Here is a 23341-nt window from a genome sequence, read left to right on the forward strand (position 1 = left end):
TAGCTTCTCCACATAGGTAATTCACCAGTAAAACCCATCCCTCACAGAGGAGAGCCTTGGCCCAAGTCTGGACCAATGACCAGGTCTTCTTCTTTTTTTTTTTTTTTTTGAGACAGAGTCTCGCTCTGTCACCCAGGCTGGAGTGCAGTGGTGTGATCTCGGCTCACTGCAAGCTCCGCCTCCCGGGTTCACGCCATTCTCCTGCCTCAGCCTCTCCGAGTAGCTGGGACTACAGGCGTCCGCCACCACACCCGGCTAATTTTTTTTGTATTTTTAGTAGAGGCGGGGTTTCACCGTGGTCTCGATCTCCTGACCTCGTGATCCGCCCGCCTCGGCCTCCCAAAGTGCTGGGATTACAAGCGTGAGCCACCGCGCCCGGCATGACCAGGTCTTTTTAAGTGCCCGTCTCTGGGCTGTAATCCTAGGCCCAGGACATCGCTAAACCTCTCTCTCCTTGCCAGGGAAATGTGAGGCTGGGGCCTCCCATGGAGACCAGTGGTTTGTCCAGGCTCCAGTACAGATGGCTGTAAAACAGAGTCCCAGCTTCCCACTCACTCAACATAAAACCAGTGCTGGGTTTCCAGTGAAAAGAAGTCCCAAAGGGCAGTTCCTTCTATCTTTTGTGACAAGATAGCTCACTTAACTTGCAAGGAAGTTACAAGGTCCCAAGCCAAGCCCCTCTCCTCACTGGAGGGTTGGAGGTGGGAAACACGAGGCCTGGGCCTCTGGGAGGCTGGCTTCTCACTCCCCAAGTTTCCTCCTTTCTTTCTGCTCTGGTGGGACTGCCCACTTCCTTCCAGGAGTCAGAAATCTGTGACTTTCAAGGCACTGAACAGTTCTGTCCCACTCCCAGGTGGGGAGAGGGCAGCCCCCAGGCTCCTGACGCGGCTTCTGCTTCAATAAGAGAAGTTCACGCAAAATGAACTTGTTCTATAACTGAGTTCAGTAGATTCATATTTGTCACGTTTGCTTACAAAGAGGGATACCTGGGTTTGTCAGTCACTGGCAGGACCACTGCCTCACACTAAGAGTCGTTTCCCTGGGTCTCCCACGGCCCGCTGAGGCCAAGCTCCCCCAGCAGGGCCCACATCAGGTCCACCTTTCGACGGTTCTGCTGTGACTGACCCCATATCCAGTGGGGCTGGCCTGGTGAGGCAAGGTGGCCCCTGACAGCCATGGTCAGCGCCATGCTAAGGGGAATGTTAGCATCGGACAGCCTCCCTCCCAAGGCAGCCACCAAACCACGTGCGGTCGAGTTAGGGAGGACCCTGGTCACCCCTCTAAGCCTGCAGCTCACTGCAGCAGGCCCCTCCCTGTCAAATGGCTAAAGGAGATGAGCTGGGGGTGGGGGTGCCCTGGTGATTGCTAGGGAGAAGGGGTGAGCCTGCGCATTCCTTCTGAGAAACTGGGAGTCACAAACCTGAGGTTTTGAGTGGAGACGGCATGGAGATTCTTGGCCCTGTCTGCTGGTGCGCATCCCTTCCTGCACCCCGGAGTCCACCGTGCATGAGCGTTAGGCACAGCTCTCTGTCCCTCCTGCCCTCTCTGCACCTTCCCACCCCTCCTTCGCTCTCAGATACATGTGAGAAACAGCCCTGCTCTGTCAGCCTAGATGGGGCTCATCCCCAGCCTCCTGCCCACGACTCCATGGAGTCGTCTCTGCTCTCACAGACAGGGTGGCTCACTCCAGGTCTTCGCCCAGAGTAAAAACTCACTCCTGCCTCCCCAAACCCCTCTTTCTGGAGACTCCCAGTCAGGGCCCCAAGGCCTGGCCTCCTTAGGAGAGGGCCGCAGCCTCGCCGTGAACAAGCTCCTGCCCCAGGAGTAAAGCGGAAGCCCAGAAGTCCCAAAGCATCTGAAGCCACCCAGCAGGTCATCCGAAGCCACCCAAAGGGTTATCCGAAGCCTGCAACTCCACCTGCCCTCCTGGAATCTCAGCGGGCCACATGTTCTCCAAGAAGCCATTGGCGACACCCACCCTCAGGGCTCCCCTCCCACGGACAGTGACGCGATGGAAGACTGCTCCAAGGGTAGGGTGACTGGATGGAACTGGCGACCAGAGGGGTGCAGGACGGGCAGAGACGCTGCTGGGGCCCAGGAGCCGGGGTGAGGCGGGGCCTGTGGGACTGGGGCCCTACCTCTTAGCCCAGGCCCTGCAGCTCTGCCTCAGACTTGGCATGGCTGAGGGGCCGGAGAGTCCGGGGCGGCCTGCCCGGGGGCCCACAGTCCCGCTCCTCGTAGGTGGGGTTCAGGCGGCCCATGTCGAGGGGACAGAAGAGGCTGCGTTCAGTAACCGCGTGGTTCTCCACCAGAGCCTCCAGGCTGGGGAACTCTGCCGGCAGGTGCTAGGGGAAGAAGGGGCTTCAGCTCCAGTTCACTTCCCCAGGGCTCATGCCAGGCACCAGCCACCCCCTCCCACAGGAGCCTGCCCATTTTGGAGAGCAGGGAACGGAGCCCAGAGACTTCACATGTGCTATCATGGCAGAGCCAAGCACCATTCCCTCTCTCTCTTCCCAGCCTGGATAGGACTGAGATGTTTAGCTTGGAAGTGAGGGTACACATGCGAAAAGCCTCGCCACCCTCTCTCCTCCCTAGAAGCTGGGGGGCAGGACAAGACACCACACTGGAGACTCAGAGGCTGTTGAGCTTAGGCACCCCCTGCCCTCTCTGAGCCAGTTTCCTCCTCTGCTAAGATGGGCTAGGGTGTGGGAAAGCCAGGATTCCTGTAGAAATGTTAGACGTGACCCCAGCTCAAGACTCTATTAGAGGTACCCTTCGAAGCCACCTCTGGAGAGAAGGGCCCTCAGTGACCAGGCACCTCCCTTCCCCTCCAAGAGCCTTCAGGTCAGAGCAGAGCGGAGCCAGCAGAGGTGGGGCCAAGTGGGCCAGCTGGGGGCGAGGCCAGCAGGGCCAATGAGGAAGGAGCAGGACAGTAGAGGCAGGATGGAATTGGATGAGGGGCGAAGCCAGGGAGAGCCAATGGGAGACAGGGATGGGGGTGAGGCGCATTCAGGACCTCAGCAGTTAGAAAAGGGTGGGCAGGAAGGGCCAGGGACGGAGCCAGTGGTGCGGTGGGGCCCAGGCCCCTCTGGCCGCTGCTCTCTTACCTCCAAGCAGTAGCGGCCCAGGTGGTTCCGGAAGACCTGGTGGGGCACCACGCCACACTGCGTGCGCACAGACAGACACCACTGGCCGCTAGCACCCAGCTCAGGCCACAGCAGGAAGGCCCCCAGCACGTCTCTCCGCAACAGGGCCAGGGCACAGGGCCTAGGGGCACAGAGGGGAGAGGGTAAAGGCTGGACTGCTCTCCTGGACAATGCTCATGACGACCCCAGCAGCATCGAGGCAGCCTGCGGATTAAATGCCCTTAAACACACGGTGCATTGGCCGGGCTCAGTGGCTCATGCCTGTAATCCCAGCACTTTGGGAGGCCCAGGCAGGAGGATCCCTTGAGCACAGGAGTTTGAGGCTGCAGTGAGCCATGACCATGCTACTGCACTTCAGCCTGGGTGACAGAATGAGACCCTGTCTCTAAAATGAAATTTCGAAACAAAAAACAACAGCAAAAACCCAACATGGGGCCTGACTCAGAGTCAGGCTCAACAGAAAGAAGCTTTTAGAAGCTTAGAAGGTTTTTCCAGGGTCTGTAATTGTTAGCAACGTCAAGACTCTCTCAGGAGAGAGGCTTAAAGAGCTGATGCTTAGGGGTCTCGCCCTGTGCAGGCCAGGTACTGAGGGCTCTGTCCGAATTACCTCATTTGACCCTCTCCACAGCCTTAAGATGAAGCTCCTTTCATTAACCCCATTTTACCTTAGAGAAAATGGAGGCCCAGGGTGGTGAAGTCCCAGGCCTGAGGTCACTGAGGTTGGGAGTGTTCTGCCCGTGCACAGGAGTGTGTGCCTCAGGGGCCTGGGAAGCCCATATTTCTCTGCCTACCCCAAGGGACTGGGCGTCAGGCCAGGCCAGGCCCTTCCTACCTGGAGATGCCAGCGAAGGCCCAGATGTTCTCCGTCAGGCTGCCCTCGCTCTCTACCAGGCACGAGTGGCCACCAGGACCCCGGGGCCATGCCTCCCATGCGGCAGGAACTGTGAAGACCATCCAGGAGTCAGAAGGAGAGTGGCCGAGCCCTCCCATTCCCTATGGCCGCAGGCCTCATCGCCCAGGGTGGTGTCCTCCCCAAGCCTCTCTGCCCTGCTCGGCAGACATATCCGCACACAGGCCTTAAGCCCGCCAGTTCTGGTCCATACGCAGCTATACACAGTCCCCTGTGCACAGACACGGATGCGGGCAAACACGCACAATGCACAGGCATTACTTGGAGGTGCGGCCACAGCCTCGCAGGAACGGGCACTCACGCCCACCTCTGGTTGGTCCAGGAGTGCACAGGCACGTGTCCCAGGTACACACAGGGCAGGCGTGTTCCCACAACTCACAGGCCTCCCGAGCCGACAGCTGCAGCTGGGTCTCATAGGTGCAGCCACGGTAGGCCCCCGAGCGGATCACCTTGCTGCGAATGGCCTTCTTGCGCACCAGTGTGGGCGAGCAGTAGGGATTTCCCAGGCGGGCACGGCGGGCACGGCCTTCCGACTCTGGCAGCTCCTTCTAGGGCACCAAGAGGGGCCCACAGGCAGGCAGACTCAGGTCCAGCCATGTCAGGCCAAGTGAAGTCCCTGCCCCTGACATGCCCCCCAAACCCATACCCAGTTCCCTTGTCCACTGCCCACTCCTTGGCTGGGGTGCTGCGTACCCCACTGCCCACCAGCCCCTCCGCTGGCAGCCGCCGGAAGGAGACCAGGGCATGGACGTTCTGAGAGAGTTGATCACGGCCGAAGGGCTCCCGCACCAGGCCCCCAGAGCTGGACAGTGGCTTTAGGGGAACCTCCCCTGTGGGCCCTGGGCAGGGCTCTGGCTGTGCCCGCTCCTCAGGGTGCTGCAAGAGGTAAGCCAGCTGGAAAGAGCGGCACAGCAGCAGGTGCAGGATCTGGACCTGGGAGGGAGGGAGAGAGGTGGGCTCAGTTGGAGGAGGTCTCCATCTCCCAGTGAACTCCCTGGGCCTCAGCCCACTCACCATGGGTGCATGCAGCCCCTTGGCTTCGGAGGCTCTTCCCATTCTTCCTAAGAAAGCTCCTACTTACCCTTCAAAACCTCACCACCATGCAGGCTCCCTTACCAGCTTCCTCTGTATATTTAACAAACACTGAGGACCTACTGTGGTCCAGGCATCATGCTTGGAGCAGAGAATGGAAGCGTGAGCTCATGCACTCCTGCCCCCAGGCTTACCACCCCCACCCTGCACGCCACATCAGCACCCTCTTCCAGGAATGGCCAAGAGCCCAGGCCCTGAAGTCAGAACTTGGGTTCCAATCCTGGCTCTGTCATGTAGGAGCTACTGTGTCACCCTGGGCAGAGCATGGTACCTCTCTGTGCCTCGGTTTCCTCATCCCCACCTCCCTGTGCCCCTTTGAGGAGTCAGTGAAATAGAGCACAGGAAGTTCCCAGCACAGGCCCAGTGCTTGTCGGGAGCAATGCATCCCACCCGCCACACACACCATCCAGACCCAACGAGTTAGAACCATGAGCGTCAGATCAAGGACCATGACTCAGCCACCTGTCACCTCAATATCCAGCACATGGCCTGGATATACAGGATGACAGCAAATGGTTGCTGGTCAGAACCAAACCCAGCATCTGCCTGCCAAGCGCCTAGCTGCCAAGGCTCTGTCCTTCACAACAGCCAGGCTGGCTTTGACTTTCTGATCCACCTGCCCACCCTGACCGCTCTGGGCCAAGCACTGTCTCAAGACCTGGACCCAGACTCGGCTCTCAAAGAACTCAGGTGCGCGTAATTAGGGCAGACGATGGTGGCGTGCAGTTCATGTCACAGGACCCCAGAGAGAGTGGCCATCCAGAGGAGTCAAGGCGGGATTCAGACACTTGGGCTGAGCCCTGAAGAGTGAGTGGAATGTGCCAGGATGAGAAGGGGAGGGGGATGCCAGACAGAACGGCATGAGCGAAGGCCTGGTGGTGTGACTCTCCACTCTCTAAGCGCATGGCCAGGTTCCCGCCCCTGGGCCCTAGGGAATGCTGAGGCCACTGACTTGCTTTGTGGTGTCCTCAGTGGGAAGAGCCACAGAAAGAGCCAATGTGGCGAGGGGTGCATGCCTGGAGGGGGATCAGGCCGCCCTGGCAAAGCCCTCAAGGAACCCACCCTGATGCCCGGCACAGAGCCCCTCCCGCCTCCATGGCGGTCCCCTGCCTCAAGCCCCAGATACCTCTCCTGGCTGGCTGCCCACAAAGAGGTGGCAGAAGAGCTTGCTGGCTGGGCTCCGTGGGTTTCGAGCCATGAAGGCAAACTGGCAGTCGGCGGGGCACCAGGTGGAGTAGAGTATGCGCCTCAGGGCGTGAGCCATCAGCAGCACCTGACGAGGCAGCAGTGTGAGGCCCCCATCAGACCCACCGGGCAGCCCCACCCCTGCTTGCCAGCCTGCAGGGGTGAAGAAACCCTCCCTCCTTCCAGGCCCGCCCAGTCTCAAGCCCTCATCCTTCAATGGGCCCTGGGGCTTAAGATCGCCACCCCCATGTGACGCTCGGCCTGCCGGGGGCACAGAGAATGAGAGTGGCGGCAGGCACTGGGGTGACACGCCTGGTCCCTGGAGGCAGGTGACTGGGGTGCGAATCCTGGCTCTGCCACTCATTTGTGTGACTTGGGCAGGTGAGGGCAGTCCTCTGAGCGCCTGTTGTGACGTGTCAGCTAGGGCCTCTTGATAGGGCTGTAGGTGGGGATCAGTGGGGCCTCATGTGAGTGGCACAGGACCCGACCCCAGGGCCCCGCAATTCCCAGCTCTGGGGATATCAGGTGTGCCTCAGTGGTAGGTGACTGATGCCTGCAGCTGTGGGGTGCAGTCTGGCGCTCAGTTAGTGTCCACCCCACTCTGGTTCAGCAGGAGGGCGAGCCTGCAGCAGGGCAGGGAGGAGGAGCAGTGGCCAGGGGCAGCCCTACCACACCTGGGTGAAGCTGCCCACGGCCCACCAGCCACGGCGGGGCAGGGCAGCTGCGACAGCCTCAGTGGGCTGGATGTTCCTGATGCTCAAGCGGGGAGGTGGCCCTGGTGGGATTCTGGAGGCCCAGGGGTGGGAAGCTATTGCCCGAGCCAGCCCTGGGAGGAGGCGGCCCTTGGTGCAAGTCCAAAGGCCCAGAGCAGGTAGGCTGGCGTGCCAAGGGGACCCCAGGGGAAGCACGGGGGCCAAGCTAAGGCCAGGACCTAGGTGGAGGAGAGCACATCCTGAGGGTGGAGACATCTGTACCCGTCTAGTCCTCACCTGCACCCACAGGGTTTCCTACCTCACCCTCCCCGCTGTAGATCTTGAGACCCTGAAGGCTGAATTTCAGGATGACGGCCCGGCGTCGGGGACAGTCCTGGGTGGAAAAGAGTAGTGGGGACAGGCACCACCTCCCAGACCCTGCCTTGGCCTGCCCAGCCTCAGTACCATCCACCAAAGGCTGGTCAGCCCACTCCAACACCCCTGGCAGGGGGTGGGGCCCTGGCTGATGGAACCCCCTGGCGCTGGGGAAGTATGGATGGCTCCTGGCAGACGACCCCTAGCTAGGGCCACCGCTGGCCAGGCTATGACTATCACCCACATCTCCATCTGTGGCTTCCAGCTGTGGGGCCCAGGTCACACTAGCCCAGGGCATAAGGGATGGGGCCCCTGGAGCCTGGGTGTGTGTCCAGACCAGCCCACCACAAACAGGGCCTGTGTCCTGCCCCTCTCTAACTGTGGGGAGGGTGGATCTGGTTTAGGGGGTTTTCTGGTCTTCAAGGCTGTGACTTTCACTAGGGAAGTGCCCTCCCAGGCCACCCACCTTCAGCGCCCACAGCTGCTGCTGCACGAGCCACACGCTCTCCTGGGCGTCCAGGTCGTCCACAGGGAAGGAGCCCACGTACTGCTCGGCAGTGGGGTGAAGGGAGTAAGGTGGGGAGTCAGGCCCGTGGCTCCTAACCCCATCCTCCAAATTCCTCCCAAACACACATCTGCTCTGCCAGGCAGGCTGAGGACAGACAGAGCTCGGAGCCCAGACTCTGCTGCTTCTCCAGCAGGTGACCTTGGTCAGGTCACTGAAGCTCTCTGAAGTCCCAGTCCCTCATCAGGGCACACACACACTCCCCAGCCCAAGTCAGAGAAGAAAGAGGTGGAAATAGGTCCTAGGCCCACAGCACTTCCCAATCACCAGCGCCTGCCACCTGAGGGCCACCCACCAGAGCACACCTGGACAGGGCGGCCCCACCCACCTGGGCAAACTTGGTGATGCACCTGGGCCGGTGAGTGGCCAGCCCGCAGTCAGAGGCCCTGCGGCCCCCAGCCCCCGCCTTCTGCATGGCCCCCAGGGTGCCGAGCTTCCAGCTCCACGGGAGAGGAGGCTGCAAAGGGCAGGGGGGGAAGGGCTGCTTTCGAGGCAGACAAGCCACAGAGTGCCCCCCACAGGCCATTCATTCGCTGGCTTCCTGAGCAGCTGCTATGTGCGCAGCAATGCTGGGCAATGTCCTGGGCACTGGGAGCCAGTCCGGAAGAAAATGATGACATCTTTGACTGCCCTCAGGGAGCTTACATTGTTGCTGGGGAGAAAGACATTGAACTAAATAGTAAGATAGATCATGCGTGAGATGGGGATGGAGCAGGGAGGAGAATGGGAAACGTCAGCGTAGGGGCTGATTGTTGCTGGCTGGGAAGCCCTCACTGAGGAGGGGAGGTCTGGGTCAAGATCTGAAGGATGTGGCGGTACATGCCCTGGGTCACTCACTCATTCACTCAGCAAGCACGGAGGATCCTGGTGTTCTGGGCTGGGGCCTGCCCCAGGGGGTGGAAGTCAGGGGATGGACCTGTAACCAGCTTGCACAAAGTGCCAGAGGGAAGGGAGGGCCACCTGAGAGGGCGCCATCAAAGAGAAGGGCAGTGACAGCAGCAGAAACAGAGACTGCAAAGACACAAAGGAAGGCAGGCAGCGGGGGCCCACAGGTCGACCTCAGCCCTTACCAGAACGGCAGGCTGGATCCAGTTTGGGATCAGCCTTAGACGCCAGGCTCGGGACTTCAAACCCCACCCTGTGGGTAGTGGGGAGCTATAGCAGGTTCTAGGGCAGGAGCTCTGTAGTTCATGAAGGTGGCTGCAAGCTGGATGACCAGAACTGATGAGGCCAGGGACCTGCTGCAGGGGACCCTGCCTCACTCAGCCCAAACAGACCCCAGCCTCTTCCTGAACCCCCCAACCCCTTGCAGATCATGAAAACCAGAACTCTGGCCGGGCGCGGTGGCTCACGCCTGTAATCCCAGCACTTTGGGAGGCCGAGGCGGACGGATCACAAGGTCAGGAGATCGAGACCATCCTGGCTAACACGGTGAAACCCTATCTCTACTAAAAATACAAAAAAAATTAGCCGGGCGTGATGGCAGGCGCCTGTAGTCCCAGCTACGCGGGAGGCTGAGGCAGGAGAATGGCATGAACCCGGGAGGCGGAGCTTGCAGTGAGCCGAGATCGTGCCACTGCACTCCAGCCTGGGCGACAGAGCAAGACTCCGTCTCAAAAAAAAAAAAAAAAAAAAAAAAAAAAACCAGAACTCAGTCAGACAGTGCGCTGATGCAGGCACGGTGTGGGGAAGGAGGACAACTGCCCTGGGGGCTAAGGACCACCTCCCCACCGTCCAGCCCAGCCAGGTTCTGGTCTTTCCTGGGACCCCTCTCCCACATCCAGTAGTGGAAGAGAGGAGTGGACCCCCCTTAGGTGACCGTCCTCAAGGGCAGGGAACACACGATTTCCCATGAGAGCCCAGGACACAGCTGGTGTTCAATTAATGTGGAATTAACATATCATGGCCCCATGATTCCAAGAAAGAATGCCTAAATGCCTCTGGCGAGGTCCCCCAGGACTCAGCTCCCTCGATCTCTCCTGGGACCAATGAGAAAGTCACCTCTGTGTCCCACCCTGGCTGGCTTCTCTCACCAGCCTGCTTGTCATCACTGACTTGGGGTCACAGAGTCCTGGGTCCAAATCCTGTGTGACTTTGGGCCAGCTGCCTCAACCCTCTGAGCCTCCCCTTCCTCATCTGCAAACCTGGGATCATGTGAGGAGTAGATGGGGACAGAATGGAGGAGGCGGCGCCCAGCTGGACGCCAGCCAGGCTTGGATCCAAAGCTCAACAAAGCCTGCTGCTCAGGAGGGAGCTTGGGAGGACAGCGGGGTCTGACCACTTCCGCTCCCCTCCTTGTCCTTGGCCACATCGACAGGCACCCACAGACAGCAGGTACCCAACAGAGCCCTGGGCAGCAAGGACGGGACCCAGGTGTGCTCCCGTTCGAGGAGGAGGGCTGGGGTGCTTTGGAACTGACTCTCTTAGCACCAAGAGCCCAGGAGGGGACCCTGTCTCTGCCTGCCCATGACCTTTAACCCAAGGCTCAGGCCAGGGTGGAGGTGCCTGCACCGATCCACTTTCAGTGAGCAGCCAGGAGCCAGAAAAAGAACGCTGCACCTGCACCATCCCCTTGAGTCTTCCTGGCGCCCCCTCCTATCCTGGCTGCCCTCCTGCTTTTCTGGGCTATTGCACCCTGATCATTTTCATGTCATATCCTTTACCTATTGTATCTTTTATGTTTAACTAAAGCAAAGTTAGATGTGCAACCGGCACTAAAGCCACATGACATCGCTTCCAGGTAAGGGGGTGGGGAGGGGGGCTTCCAGTGAAGCCACCTTTCAACTTCACAGTCACATCCTGGGGCCAGCATCGGCCAGGATGGCGGGCAGTGGGGAAGGAGAAGGCAAAGACCACGAAACACGGAGAAAAGGAGAGGGAAGGTACGGAGGATGGGGGGTGGCCGGGGACAGAGGCAGGAACAGAGAAGGGCGAGAAAGACAAAGCAAAGGAGAGGAAGGAGAGCTGCGGGGAGGAGAGGGGAAGGGCACGTTTCCCATCCTGCCCGGGCAGACGCAGCCCCTCAGGCACCAAGTGTGAGATGGGGAGGAGCCGTGTGGGCATCTCACACTCACACGCGCACACAGCTGTGTCCAGGGCTGCTGTAGCCCCTCCCTCCACACCCAAAGCTGCAGCTTTCGGTCCCGTGTCCCGTCCCAGCGGTGGGGGTGTGGAGGGCCAACCACTGGCCCTCTTAGGGGCCCCAGCCCACCCACCATCACCTGATCCTTTCCCCATCTCCCTGGTCCTTAGCCTCCTTGGAAACTGGAAGTTCCTCCCTCCTTCCTAAGCCTGAGGAGCACAGTGCATTCAGCCCAGGCCTGGAGTTGGGGTGGGGGGCTCCCAGGGGACCAGGGAGGGCATGGGGCTCACTCTAACCCTGGAAACAGACCTTACCCAATTCCAGGCACAAAACACCCACTTATTTCTTTGGGGCAGACCTGCTTTTCTGAGGCTTTACACTGGAGTCTGGCTGGGCCAGCACCTTCCGAAGGGGACACACTTGGAATGAGGCTGGAGCTGTCCTCTGAGGTTTTCCAGGTGGCCCTGCTCAGAGACAGGAGACTGGAGGGGCTGACCTGCCTCGTGGGTCAGGCGCAGAAGCCCTCTGGGGCACTGCACCATAGCTGAGTTGTGTCATGGGGAGACCACCAGCCCGCAGACCCTGGGTCAGCAAAGGGTGGCTCAGAGGAGTGAAGTCACTTGCCCATAGTCACACAGCTTCAGTGGGAGAGCAGGGAAGCAAATCCATGACTCTGGGGCTGTTTCCTCAGGCCATGGCGGTGCCTTTCTGCTCGGACTCCCCTCCCACAGATAAGCAGGGTGTCCACTGTTGGAGTGGGGTGCCCGCCAGTCCAAGAGGAGGCGAGGCAAGGAAGCCGCTGGCTGGGGAACTCGGGTGCTGCCTCCTGGCCGGAGGGTCTGGGGCTGCCAGAGCGCCCAGTCTACTCCCACTGCCCCAACTCGCGTCCACCTGCCCTGGGCCACAGGGTCGGGGAAACCCAAGGCCACCCAGCCAGGGATCAAGAACTTGGACTGTGGGGTCTAACATGGTTGGCTGGCGTGACCTTGGGCAAGTCACTTAAGCTCTCAGCCTCCAGGTCCTCAGCTGTAGGGTGGGGATCCCCCAGCACTACCTCCTGGGGTGCTCGTAGCTCTGGTCCTTCTTGGAATGTTTCCGAGGCTGACTGTGTGTCAGGCCCCGCCGGTGGACGAAGGTCCTCGCCCTCTGGGGTCACCCAGCTGGGGTGGTGGAGGCGGCATGGGGATAAAGTGATGAGAGGAGAACAGCGGGGTGAGGAGAAGGCGAGGTGCGTGCGTGTGCTGGGGGTGCTGCTTCACGGCCTCTAGAAACAGGCGACACGGGAGCGGGAATTGCTGATCCAGGGGTGGGTGGGCCGAGGCCTCTGAGGGGCGGGCGCGGGGGCGCGAAGCGCTCCAGAGTGGGCTGCCGGTCCCGCTGCGCTACCTCGCTCGGGGCGCTGCGGGGGACGGCCAGGGGACCTGGCAGAGTCCCCGGACCCAGGAGCGGGCTGGGCTCCGCTGCAGGGGACGGAGCAGGCTACGGTGGCAGGGAGGGCAGATGACGACGGAGCGGGTGACGGGCGCCCCTCACTCCGGAGACCCTCCCGCGCCCGCGTCCGCGTACCAAGCCCCCCGCCCCTGCCCGGCTCCCGGCGCTCGCTCACCGCCTCTCGAGTCCGGTCACCGCCGCTCCGGCCCGCGACCCCCGCGTCTCCCGCCGCCGCCGCCGCCCCGCGCCCGGGTGCCCGCTTCCCGCCGCCCCCGACCCGGGTCCCCGCGCTCCCACACGTGGCCGCGGGAACCGACCCCCGGATCACCTGGCGGCGGCGACCCGCCTCACTCACCAATCGGCGCCCGCGGAGCCGCTCTGCTCGGCCGCACCACCCAATCAGCGGCCGCGAGGGGCCCTGGCACCGCCCACGCCCGGCGCTCCGCCTGGAAGGGCGGGAGGGTCTCGCCCCGAGCCCAGAAGGCACCTCCTCCCGGGCTGCGGGCGCTGAATCCCCCGCGCCTCACTCACGGGTCCCTCCTCCTGGAGAGCCTCTGCCCCTCCCCTCTCTGGCTGGCTCCACCGCGTCATCCGAGCCGCGGCTACCGCACCGCCTCCTCCGGGAAGCCTTCCGTGACCACCACTCACGCTTCACTCTCTGCAGAGAGCCCTTGTGACTCCATTGCTCGCCTGTCATCCCTCTCCTCTTACTCGAGGACAAGTGACACTGGACCGGAGTGTCTCCGTCCCCAGTGTGAAGGATCGAGCCTGGCTCGGAGGAGGCGCTCAGGGAGGGGTGGTTCGGGACCGGCCTTTGTGAGTGGAGGGTCGTTGCGCATCCTAATCCTCACTTTCTTCCTGCCGGGACGTTCTCAGCCGGGAAGTGACAGATCCTGCTTAGACCGGGGCCCAGCACTGAGAAGTCTGGGAAGGAACGTTGCTCACCGCACAGCGGCCGCGGCCCTATCCTTCGGGCCCTTTAGGTGGGGAATCGGGCGAGCACCTCCAGCCACGGCACTGGGACGGGGAGCGCTAACGTCCCAGGAGACTGGGCGATGAGCCAAGGCTGCTGTGTATCAAACCTGACATCTGCAGGAAACCCCCCCGGAACCTGCCCATGCACCACACCACAGAGAATCCAGGACCCAGGGGCTCAGGGCCAGTGGGGGCGCAAAGGCTGCAGCCCGGGAGCGGGGCACCCTGACAGGCGGGCACAGCGCAGAGGGCCTGAGGGCCCCTGGAGTTCCAGGGGAGGCGGGTTTGCGCCAAGAGGCCATGCTGGCCACTCCTCCTTAGGGGATCTGGAAACCCAGAGGCAGCAGTGAGGCGTGGCCCCAAATCTGGGCGCTTCCTCTTACAAACGTGGGGCCTTGGGCAAACACCTTCATCACTTTCATTCTTTGAGCGCCTCGTGTGGAAAGGAGCGTTACTAACGCCTGACTCACAGCCACGTGAGGATTCAAACGAGCAAAGTGCGTAGCGCAGTACCTGACCCACAGGAAGTGAGGCACCCAAAAAATATTAGCTGACATTAGATCTTACTTTTATTCTTGATTTTGTTTTGTATGTGACAGTACACAGCAAGGGTTTGTTTAAAGTAGGGTCTGACTCTGTTGCCCAGGCTGGAGTGCAGTACAGCAAGGGTTTAAGACAGCGTCTGACTCTGTCGCCCAGGCTGGAGTGACAGTACAGCAAGGGTTTGTTTAAGATAGGGTCTGACTCTGTCGCCCAGGCTGGAGTGACAATGGCACAATCACGATCAATGCTCATTCCTCCATCTCTCAGGCTCAAGCCATCCTCCTGCCTTAGCCACTGAGCAGCTGGGACTACAGGTACCTGCCACCATGCCCAGCTAATTTTTTTGTTTGTTTTTTAGTAGAGACGAGGTATCACCATGTTTCCCAGGCTGAAGCAAGCGTTCTTTGACTTCTAGACGTCAAGTGCTCTGGGCAACACTTCACCACAGCCATCTGCCAGCCTCGAGTCCAGTGACAAGAGGGAACAAGACAGTTTACAAGTCACTCCTATTCTCTGCAAATCCAGTTTATTAAACTCGGAGTTCACAAAGAATAAAGCGTTAATTCCTAGTTTCTTGGGTGGGGGGTGGGGGAGAAAAGCGCGTAAATTTTAAATAGAGGACTCGACAATTACTAGCCTCACAGTCCCCGTTTTGAGAATATTCAGAGAAAGCAATACGAGGCACAGCTCCGTTAAATACTAACTCTAACAAGTTTTCTGATGCATACAATTCATTCTGATACATGCAATTTTTTTTTTTTTTTTTTTTTTTGAGGCAGAGTCTTGCTCTGTCGCCCAGGCTGGGGTGCAATGGCGCGATCTCGGCTCACTGCAAGCTCCGCCTCCCGGGTTCACGCCATTCTCCTGCTCAGCCTCCCCGAGTAGCTGGGACTACAGGCACCCGCCACCGCGCCCAGCTGATTTTTTTGTATTTTTAGTAGAGACGGGGTTTCACTGTGTTAGCCAGGCTGGTCTTGATCTCCTGACCTCATGATCCACCCGCCTCGGCCTCCCAAAGTGCTGGGATTACAGGCGTGAGCTACCGCGCCCGGCCGATACATGCAATTTTTAAAATAGTGGTAGGAATTTGTTTCTGGTCAAAATGACAAAAGCTTAAATTCAGATGATGAAATAGTAAAAACCAGAGGGAGAATCCTTTCCAAATCTTTCTCAGAAGGAAACAGAGGGTCAAGATTTGAGTGGCAGGCACTGTGCTAGGTCCCAGGGACACAGAGATTTACAATAAAACATACAAAGTGCTGCAAAAACCAGATCTAGAGGCTGGGTGCGGTGGCTCACACCTGTAATCCCATCACTTGGGAGGCCAAGGCAGGTAGATCACCTGAGGTCAGGAGTTCGAGACTAGCCTGGCCAACATGGTGAAACCCCGTCTCTACTAAAAATACAAAAATTAGCTGGGTGTAGTGGTGGGCGCCTGTAATCCCAGCTACTTGAGAGGCTGAGGCAGGAGAATCGCTTAAACTCAGGACATGGAGATTGCAGTGAGCTGAGATCGTGTCACTGCACTCCAGCCTGGGCGACAAGAGCAAGACTCCATCTCAAAAAAAAAAAAAAAATCTAGAAAGATAAGTATGTTCAAAGTGTGTGACATTGACTACTGACTGCTACTACCAAAGAGGGTCTTCTTTTTGTTGGTCTTCAGTCCGACTCAAATACAAGGTTTCAAAACCAAATGTATTTATATATTTGAAGTTTTTTATTTTTACTTAAAAAAAAAAGTTTTTTGGCCAGGTGCGGTGGCTCACGCCTGTAATCCCAGCACTTTGGGAAGCCGAGGCAGGAGGATCACGAGGTCAGGAGATCGAGACCATCCTAGCTCACAGTGAAACCCCATCTCTACTAAAAAATACAAAAAATTAGCCAGGCATGGTGGCGGGCGCCTGTAGTCCCAGCTACCTGGGAGGCTGAGGCAGGAGAATGGCGTGAACCCGGGAGGCGGAGCTTGCAGTGAGCTGAGATTGCGCCACTGCACTCCAGCCTGGACAACAGAGCGAGACTTTTGAGACAGAGTCTTGCTGTGTCACCCAGGCTGGAGTATAGGGATGCAATCTCGGCTCACTGCAACCTCCCCCTCCCAGGTTGAAGCAATTCTCCTGCCTCTGCCTCCCAAGTAGCCTATTACATGTGCACGCCACCACACCTGGCTAATTTTCATATTTTTGGTAGAGACAGCCCAGGCTGGTCTTGAACTCCTGACCTCAAGTGACCCACCTGCCTCAGCCTCCCAAAGTGCTGGGATTATAGGCATGAGCCACTGTGCCCGGCCTTCATTTTTATTTATGCATCAAAATAATGTAACTGCTTATCTGAGCTATTCCCCCAGGTTACCAAATTCAGTTGGTCTTATCCTGAAAGCGCAGAAACACAGAACTTGAACCACAGATGTAGCCTCCCTAAAGGTACATAAAGGTACATTCAATGTACAAACTGAAAAGTTTACATCAAATGTAACAAACTTCAGTGGGTATCAGCCATTTCCTGGGTTCCGCTCAGGATTGCAGCATAAAACGGCCATCACTGCTTCATCTGCCAAATGTCTGTGATCTCACATTCATGACAACACAAGCTCTTGGGAGCCACCAGGTGTAAAACTTCAACCACTGGATTAATGACTCACGTGTACAGGAAGCCCAAAGGACCCATATTAAGCAGGGAAGGATGACAAAAAGGCAAGCTGGGGTGGGGGTGGGAGTCATGACTGCTGAACATGTTGGTGCACATGCCATGTCATGGTATTTCCTGATGAGTCAATGACTAAACCACACAGGTGTGAGCTTGCTATCAATCTTCCCTTTTCTCTAAAATCCCAGAATCTGGTGCTGGAGTTGGCAGCTGACGAATGTGTGTGGGAAGTACCACCACATCACTGAGAAGCTGTTCTCTAACAACAGGACTGAAAACCAGAGCCAAGATGGTAAGCTCCCAACAGGCTTAGCACAGCAACAGCTCATCCACATCCATTTTTGACAGTGCACACTCCATCTGAGTCTCCAACACCTTCACATGTTGAGTTATTTCACCTTTGAACGCTATCATTCTGTTCTCTCAGATGTGTCCTGGTGGCCATCCCTGCAATTTACCAACATTGTCCCCCAAAAATAAGTGATCTAGAACAGCGATTTTAAAAAACATTCCGGCCAGGTGCGGTGGCTTACACCTGTAATCCCAGCACTTTGGGAGGCTGAGGCAGGCGGATCACCTGAGGTGGGGAGTTCGAGACCAGCCTGACCAACACGGAGAAACCCCGTCTCTACTAAAAATACAAAATTCGCTGGGTGTGGTGGCGCACGCCTGTAATCCCAGCTACTCAGGAGGCTGAGGCAGGAGAATCACTTGAACTCAGGAGGCGGAGGTTGCGGTGAGCCGAGATGATGCCATTGCACTCCAGCCTGGGCAACAAGAGCAAAACTCTGTCTCAAAAAAAAAAAAAAAAATCCAAGCCAGGTGCAGTGGCTCATACTTGTAATCTCAATGTTTTGGGAGGCTGAGGTGGGAGGATCACCTGAGGCCAGGAGTTCCAAACCAGCCCGGGCAACACAGCAAGACTCTCCAAAAAAAAAGTTGGAAATTAGCTGGGCGTGGTGACACACACTTACAGTCCCAGCAATTTGGAAGATTTGGAAGGCAGAGGTGAAAGGATTGCTTGAGCCCAGGAGTTTGAGGCTGCAGTGAGCTATGATCGTGCCACTGCACACCAGCCTGGGCGACAGAGCAAGATCCCGTCTCCAAAAAAAAAATGCAGAGACAATGTCATGAACTGCCCTCCCTAAATTCTTATGTTGAAGTCCTGATCTCCAGTACCTCGGAATCATATTGGGAGATGGGGTCTTTAAGGAGGCAAATTAAGAGTTCATTAGTGTAGGTCCTAATCCGGTAACACTGGTGTCCTTATAGGAAGAGGAAATTTGGACACAGACAAGTATAGAGGTAAGGTGACATAAATACACAGGGAAAAGACAGCCATTTGCAAGCCAAGGAGAAAGGCCTACAACAGATCCTTCCCTCAGGGGCCTCATGAGAAACCAACCCTGCTGACTCCTTGATGTTGGACCTCTAGCCTTCAGAACTGGAGAAAATATTACCACATTTTTGTTTAAACCTGTCTGTGGTACTTTATTACAGTCCCCCTAGGAAACTGATACAGTGACTAAAATAAGATTCCTGGCCAGGCATGGTGGCACGTGCCTGTAGTCCCAGTTACTTGGGAGGCTGAGGCAGGAGAACCGCTTGAGCCAGGAGTTTGAGTGAGACCCCCATCTCTAAGAAACATAAGGCTCCTTACCCATCGGGAAATGTGCCACAACACGGTACTGCTTGGCTCTTCTTGCCTGTATATTCTTCTGGTTGGCAGAAAGTGTGGAGGTTATACAGAGAAATGTCAGAGCTGGAGGCGCTGCAACAGATGATCTGAGTTCAACTCACTTTTCCAGAGAATCAGAAGGTTAAGTGACTTGCCCAAGGTAGCACTGCTAGTCCTGGTTCCAAAGTGGACATAGACTAGAGGTAGCTGTACACTCTCGGAGGGTCCCAGCCACTGCTTCTCGTGTTTTCCAAGCAGAGTGAGTGAATGTACACGTCTTGGGGATCAGACAGCAGAGCCTACCTGAAGCACTCCTGCTGCTTTGCTTCTGGGAAATCTCATTTCCTCTTACCAACTCTAGTGGGCTCCATACTACCTTCCATTTGTGTCAATATTACCATGAAGCTACTCCCTGCAGTATCTTTGAATAAAACTGATGCCTCAGAAAGAGGCACCATATTTATTTTGCTCCTACGCATATCCCATTTGAGATGCAGAGAATAGAGGAATGGTTTATAGTACCTTCCCAACTGAAAAGCACAGGTCTGGAAAAAGATTGCTCCTTCCTAGAAACACTTTTTGCAAAGTTTGTTACCACAGACAAATAAAATAGGAGGTCTTGAAATGCATTCCAGAAAGTACGGTAAGACAGGTATTAACCAGTATTAAAATAATGCCTATGCTGAAAAACTTAAGCTGGTATTCTTTAATGGAGATTTTAAGAAATAAAGATTGCACAAGTAGTTTCAGTTTTCTCTGCAGCTCTGCTCTTCACAGACAGGTAAGCCAACTGAGGCACCAGGTTTGACCCAGGTGGCAGCTGATGGCTGCCTGGGCATCTGGTGGCCACAGCTCAGAAGGAACTCGTGTCTCTTGCTCACCTGGCTTCTCTTCCTTGCTCCCCGGCTTTTGAAACTCAAGGCTGTATATGCTTCCTTTGTTCTTGTTCATCTTGTGCCAAGTAAGCTTCTAACAGTTTTGTAACCTGATTTTAAAATCTGTGAATCAAAAAAAAAATATGCTAACCAATGCCCATTAATTTTATGGCATGACCCTCTCGTCCTTGCTGTCAGAGTTTGCTGCTTGAGCTATCAGTGTACAAAACCACTAAAGGAGGCGTGGAAGGAGGATGAGTGGTCAAGCCTGGCTTCAATTTAACCCCATCAACTTATTACATCTTTAATTTGGGGGAAATCAGCTAAATATATTTGCTTCTGAAAATTGAGGATAATTTCATATATCTTTGAAAATGTTATCTGTGAGAATTTCAGATAATGTGATTTAAAGCATCTAGCAATAAGAAACTACAATGTAGTTTAAACAAAACGGAACTTTTGTGAAACTGGACGTTTTGGCTCTCTTATTTTTTAAAAAGTCTTTCCTAAAATACTAAATGCATTACTAACTGTAGTGTAGTAAACATAGTTCAGTAATTCTTTGGAATTGAAGACTCTCACATTGCTTCTAGGTGTTATTCTGAAAAAACAAGGATTGTCAACATGAAGCCCATCATTTTAAAGATGAGGAAATCAAGGCTCAGGGAGATTAAGTGGATGGCCAAGGTCACACAGCTGGTAAGTGACGCAGTCCTCAAAGACCACTGTGCAGGACCACAGCCACAGATGTTAGGACACTGGACTGAATAGTACATTCTGACCGGGAGTCAATCTCTATTTGAAACTGAAGAACATTTATTATTCTATAGACTATATCAGCAAGTTTGAGTTACACAAACAGGTAACAAGGAATTTAGGTCTGACAGAATAAATTCATCAGAGCAAAAGTTCTCAAAACAGTAGAACGGATGAGCAGGATGTGACACTCTGGGAATTAGGAAAAAGAGTATTTATTTGTTGGTATTAGGCAAACAAAGCACACAAAGATAGGAGAGAATGAATGACTAAGGTTTCTTTCCAAATCATAAAAGAGCAAGGATTTCTTTTTTTTTTTTTTTTTTTGAGACGGAGTCTCGCTCTGTCGCCCAGGCTGGAGTGCAGTGGCATGATCTCGGCTCACTGCAAGCTCTGCCTCCTGGGTTCACGCCATTCTCCTGCCTCAGCCTCTCCGAGTAGCTGGACTACAGGCACCCGCCACCACGCCCGGCTAATTTTTTTTTTTTGTATTTTTAGTAGAGACGGGGTTTCATCGTGGTCTCGATCTCCTGACCTCGTGATCCGCCCGCCTCGGCCTCCCAAAGTGCTGGGATTACAAGCGTGAGCCGCCGCGCCCGGCCTAAGAGCAAGGATTTCTAACATTCCAGCTCATGATTACTAAGCAGATCCCATGTCCAAAAAATCCCCATTCTGGAATTTCTCTTGCTTCCTAGAATGTAAGTTCACAGTTTATAAAAGAAAGCTGCTCATTTAGCAACATAAAGTTCTGATAGAAGCTGTGGCACCTGTGGCGGGGAAAGCTCTCACGAGTATCAGCATCCTGCCAAGTGGATGAATTCACAGGATGAATTCTGAGTGTCCCACAACTAGGATATGAGAATGACCAAATACCTGGAGTGTCCTAAAAAAACACTTAAGGGATTGCTTAGTAACTTGTGACATAAAAACGAACAAACAAAAAAAAAACCCAAAGCGTAGCCAAGATAGTATTTTCCAGTAATCCAAGGTCTAATTTTGACAGTTACCAAAATTAAAAGCCACACTGACTTGACTATTGGCAACGCTGACAATAATTTCATTTCCAAGCCCTCTGCTCTCTTAAACATGTGCTTGGCTGGGCGCAGTGGCTCACACCTGTAATTGCAACACTTTGTGAGGCCAAGGCAGGAGGATCAAATGAAGTCAGGAATTCGTAATCAGCCTGGCCAACCTGGTGAAACCCCATCTCTACTAAAAATACAAAAATTAGCTGGGCATGGTGGCACATGCCTGTAGTCCCAGCTACTCGGGAGGCTGAGGCGGGAGGATTGCTTGAACCTGGGAGGCGGGGGCTGCAGTGAGCCAAGACTGCACCACTTCACTCTAGCCTGGGTGAAAGAGTGAGACTCCATCTCAAAAATAAAATAAAAATAGTATCTGTACAGAGCCTGATGTGGAAGAAGCTCAGCTAGTGTTAGTCGTTATGACTACTTACATTAATAAGCCAAACTTACAACTATGGTTTATGAGACATACTCTAGGCACCACAGAGTTCCCTTTTGCTAAGCAAAGATTTAACAGTGAACAGTGTTAATTATACATTATATACAATATCAGGGAAAAAAAGAGTTGTAATTTTTGAGGAAAATCGCTTCAGCCTTTTGAGGCCTCCTTTGACATACCAGTGGTTGACAAGACAGAATGAAGAACAGTTAGAACAGTTAAAAACCTGATAAATCATCAAAGGTAGAAAGTTTTTCCAACAGGAAAAAAGCCACTGAAGTTAACAATCTTGTGGAAAAGAACAGAAGAAAGAATAGGGCCAGGTATGGCGACTCACGCCTGTAATCCTGGCACTTTGGAAAGCCCAGGTGGGAAGATTGTGTGAGGCCACGAGTTCAAGATCAGCCTGGGCAACACAGTGAGGCCCCATCTCTAGAAAAGATAAATTAGCCAGGAATTTATTAGCTTGCCTGTAGTCCCAGCTACTTGGGAGGCTGAGGTGGGGAGAATTGCTTGAGCACAGGAGTTCAAAGCTGCAGTGAGCCAAGATCACACCACTGCACTGCAGCCTTAGCGACACAGCAAACTCCACCTCAAAAAAATAGTACATAAAAGAATATAGTTATAAAGATGGTAGAGATTAATTTCTTAAGAAAATATGCAGCTCATTAGGGGTACTGTTTAGCCATCTGTAATGGCTTCCAAACAAATCTTTGTCAAGTGGTTCCTAAGCCAAAAGCTTCAACAGTTCTGCTTCCTTGACTTTGGCTCTGCAGAAGTGAGTGACCATCTGTTCCACCATGAAAATGCAAAAGCAAAATCTACGTGCCAGAAAGTAATGTCAACCAGAACCTCTGGGGGAACAGTTTAATGGTCTTTTCCAATTAAGAATAGAATTTCTTTTCTTTCATAGCTAAAATTAGAATTTTTGCTTAATCCAAAGAAAGATAAATTAATCAGGTTCCAAAGATAGGAGACCTTAACTATAATCCTAAATTTTTAAAGTTTTTCTTAGTTAAATGCAGTATTTAATGAACATGGCTGGTGAGCTTCATTCTCATGACATATCAAGATGGCAAGAGGATCACAGCCTGAGAGAGAATAATTTCACAGGCTCTTTAAAATAAGTATTAATTAAGAATTGGTTAACAAACCTTGACAAGGGCTAACAAAATTTGGAAAAACAGGAATGATGAAAAAACAAAAGTCAAAAGGTATTAGCAGATTGTTTAGTTTTGTTTTCATGTCATTTTCCTGTTAATTATACCCAAAAGACATGATTAAAACATACACCTGTTTCCTAAGATTTATACAGGACCAGCTTTCCTTTAATTAAGTCCATGTGGATGCTTAGTCAGGATCCATGTGCAGTGAATGCTTCTGTCACAGTGCTAAGGAAAGGTCTCCACATTTCTCAGCAATGGTATCTTTCCTTCCTCATTTTGTAGGTTAAGAAGCCAACAATCTCTCTCCCAGCACTTTCTGAGACTCACTTATCAAAAGTAGCTTGTAGGTAGTTTCAGAGTGTATGAAACACTGTAAATGAGGTCACTAAGCCACCAACAGAGTACTGAAGCTACTGATCCATGCTAGAGATTTCTGGGATTACCTCTGGGGTTTGTTGTTCCCCTTTCTGAACATGGAAGAAAAAATTATGTGTTCTGCTCCTTTGGAATGCCTGGAAGGGAAAAATCAAACATTCTTTTATCTCAATGTAAGTAAGGCGTATGTCTTTGACAGTTGTGGATGTTCGTGGAAGAGTGCAATGACCCTCCTGTCTTTTCCCTTTACATCACGCTGAAACAAACTGTCCTTATAGTTAACAGAACGTTAGAGTTGGAAGAAACTTTAAATGATCTAAACTTCTCAGCCTGTGCTTAAGTGCCTGGTGTGCAATACAGCCACCAGGTGATTATTCAGTAAGTCTTT

The 23341-nt window shown here is 54.4% G+C and overlaps 3 protein-coding genes across 8 annotated transcripts in view; all 3 read right to left on the minus strand.

Annotated features, from left to right (window-relative positions):
* KIF17 (kinesin family member 17) overlaps nucleotides 1-1189 on the minus strand; it is a 55709-nt gene extending 54520 nt beyond the window's left edge. The window contains exon 1 of the mRNA XM_032760911.1: nucleotides 1053-1189. Within this exon, the coding sequence (XP_032616802.1) occupies nucleotides 1053-1189 (137 nt within the window). The remainder of the gene's footprint in view (nucleotides 1-1052) is intronic.
* Nucleotides 108-12790, minus strand: SH2D5 (SH2 domain containing 5). Of its 5 annotated transcripts, none has more exons than XM_032759170.2 (10): nucleotides 12654-12790; nucleotides 8294-8422; nucleotides 7867-7947; nucleotides 7345-7419; nucleotides 6275-6421; nucleotides 4750-4989; nucleotides 4436-4604; nucleotides 3979-4087; nucleotides 3108-3267; nucleotides 108-2345 (listed from the first exon to the last, which is right to left on the minus strand). In XM_032759170.2, the coding sequence occupies exons 2-10, from the start codon at nucleotides 8378-8380 to the stop codon at nucleotides 2142-2144; spliced, it is 1272 nt and encodes a 423-aa protein (XP_032615061.1). In that variant the 5' UTR covers nucleotides 8381-8422; nucleotides 12654-12790; the 3' UTR covers nucleotides 108-2141. The 5 variants fall into 5 exon arrangements, with proteins under 5 accessions (XP_032615061.1, XP_032615058.1, XP_032615056.1 ...); XM_032759167.2 differs by having other exon boundaries at nucleotides 8294-8617; XM_032759165.2 differs by lacking the exon at nucleotides 12654-12790 and adding an exon at nucleotides 11406-11427 and having other exon boundaries at nucleotides 8294-8617.
* Nucleotides 12791-19035: 6245 nt separating this feature from the next.
* HP1BP3 (heterochromatin protein 1 binding protein 3) overlaps nucleotides 19036-23341 on the minus strand; it is a 51348-nt gene continuing 47042 nt past the window's right edge. Inside the window, exon 14 of one of the 2 annotated variants that reach the window (XR_009214820.1) lies at nucleotides 19036-19315. The gene's annotated coding sequence lies outside the window, so the exon portion shown is untranslated. Of the gene's footprint in view, nucleotides 19316-20291; nucleotides 23091-23341 lie in introns of those variants that run through there. The other variant, XR_009214821.1, reaches the window with a different exon arrangement.

This window comes from Hylobates moloch, unplaced genomic scaffold (assembly GCF_009828535.3).
Source record: "Hylobates moloch isolate HMO894 unplaced genomic scaffold, HMol_V3 SCAFFOLD_9, whole genome shotgun sequence".
Classification (NCBI taxonomy): domain Eukaryota; kingdom Metazoa; phylum Chordata; class Mammalia; order Primates; family Hylobatidae; genus Hylobates; species Hylobates moloch.

Excerpts from the sequence above, each read along its gene's own strand:
- SH2D5 (XM_032759167.2), bottom strand. The coding sequence starts at position 8,491 with ATGGCCTGTGGGGGGCACTCTGTGGCTTGTCTGCCTCGAAAGCAGCCC. Across the intron at positions 7,948-8,293 it reads GCATCACCAAGTTTGCCCAG|TACGTGGGCTCCTTCCCTGT; the intron begins GTGGGTGGGGCC and ends ACTGCCGAGCAG. Across the intron at positions 4,605-4,749 it reads AGGGGCTGGTGGGCAGTGGG|AAGGAGCTGCCAGAGTCGGA; the intron begins GTACGCAGCACC and ends TTGGTGCCCTAG.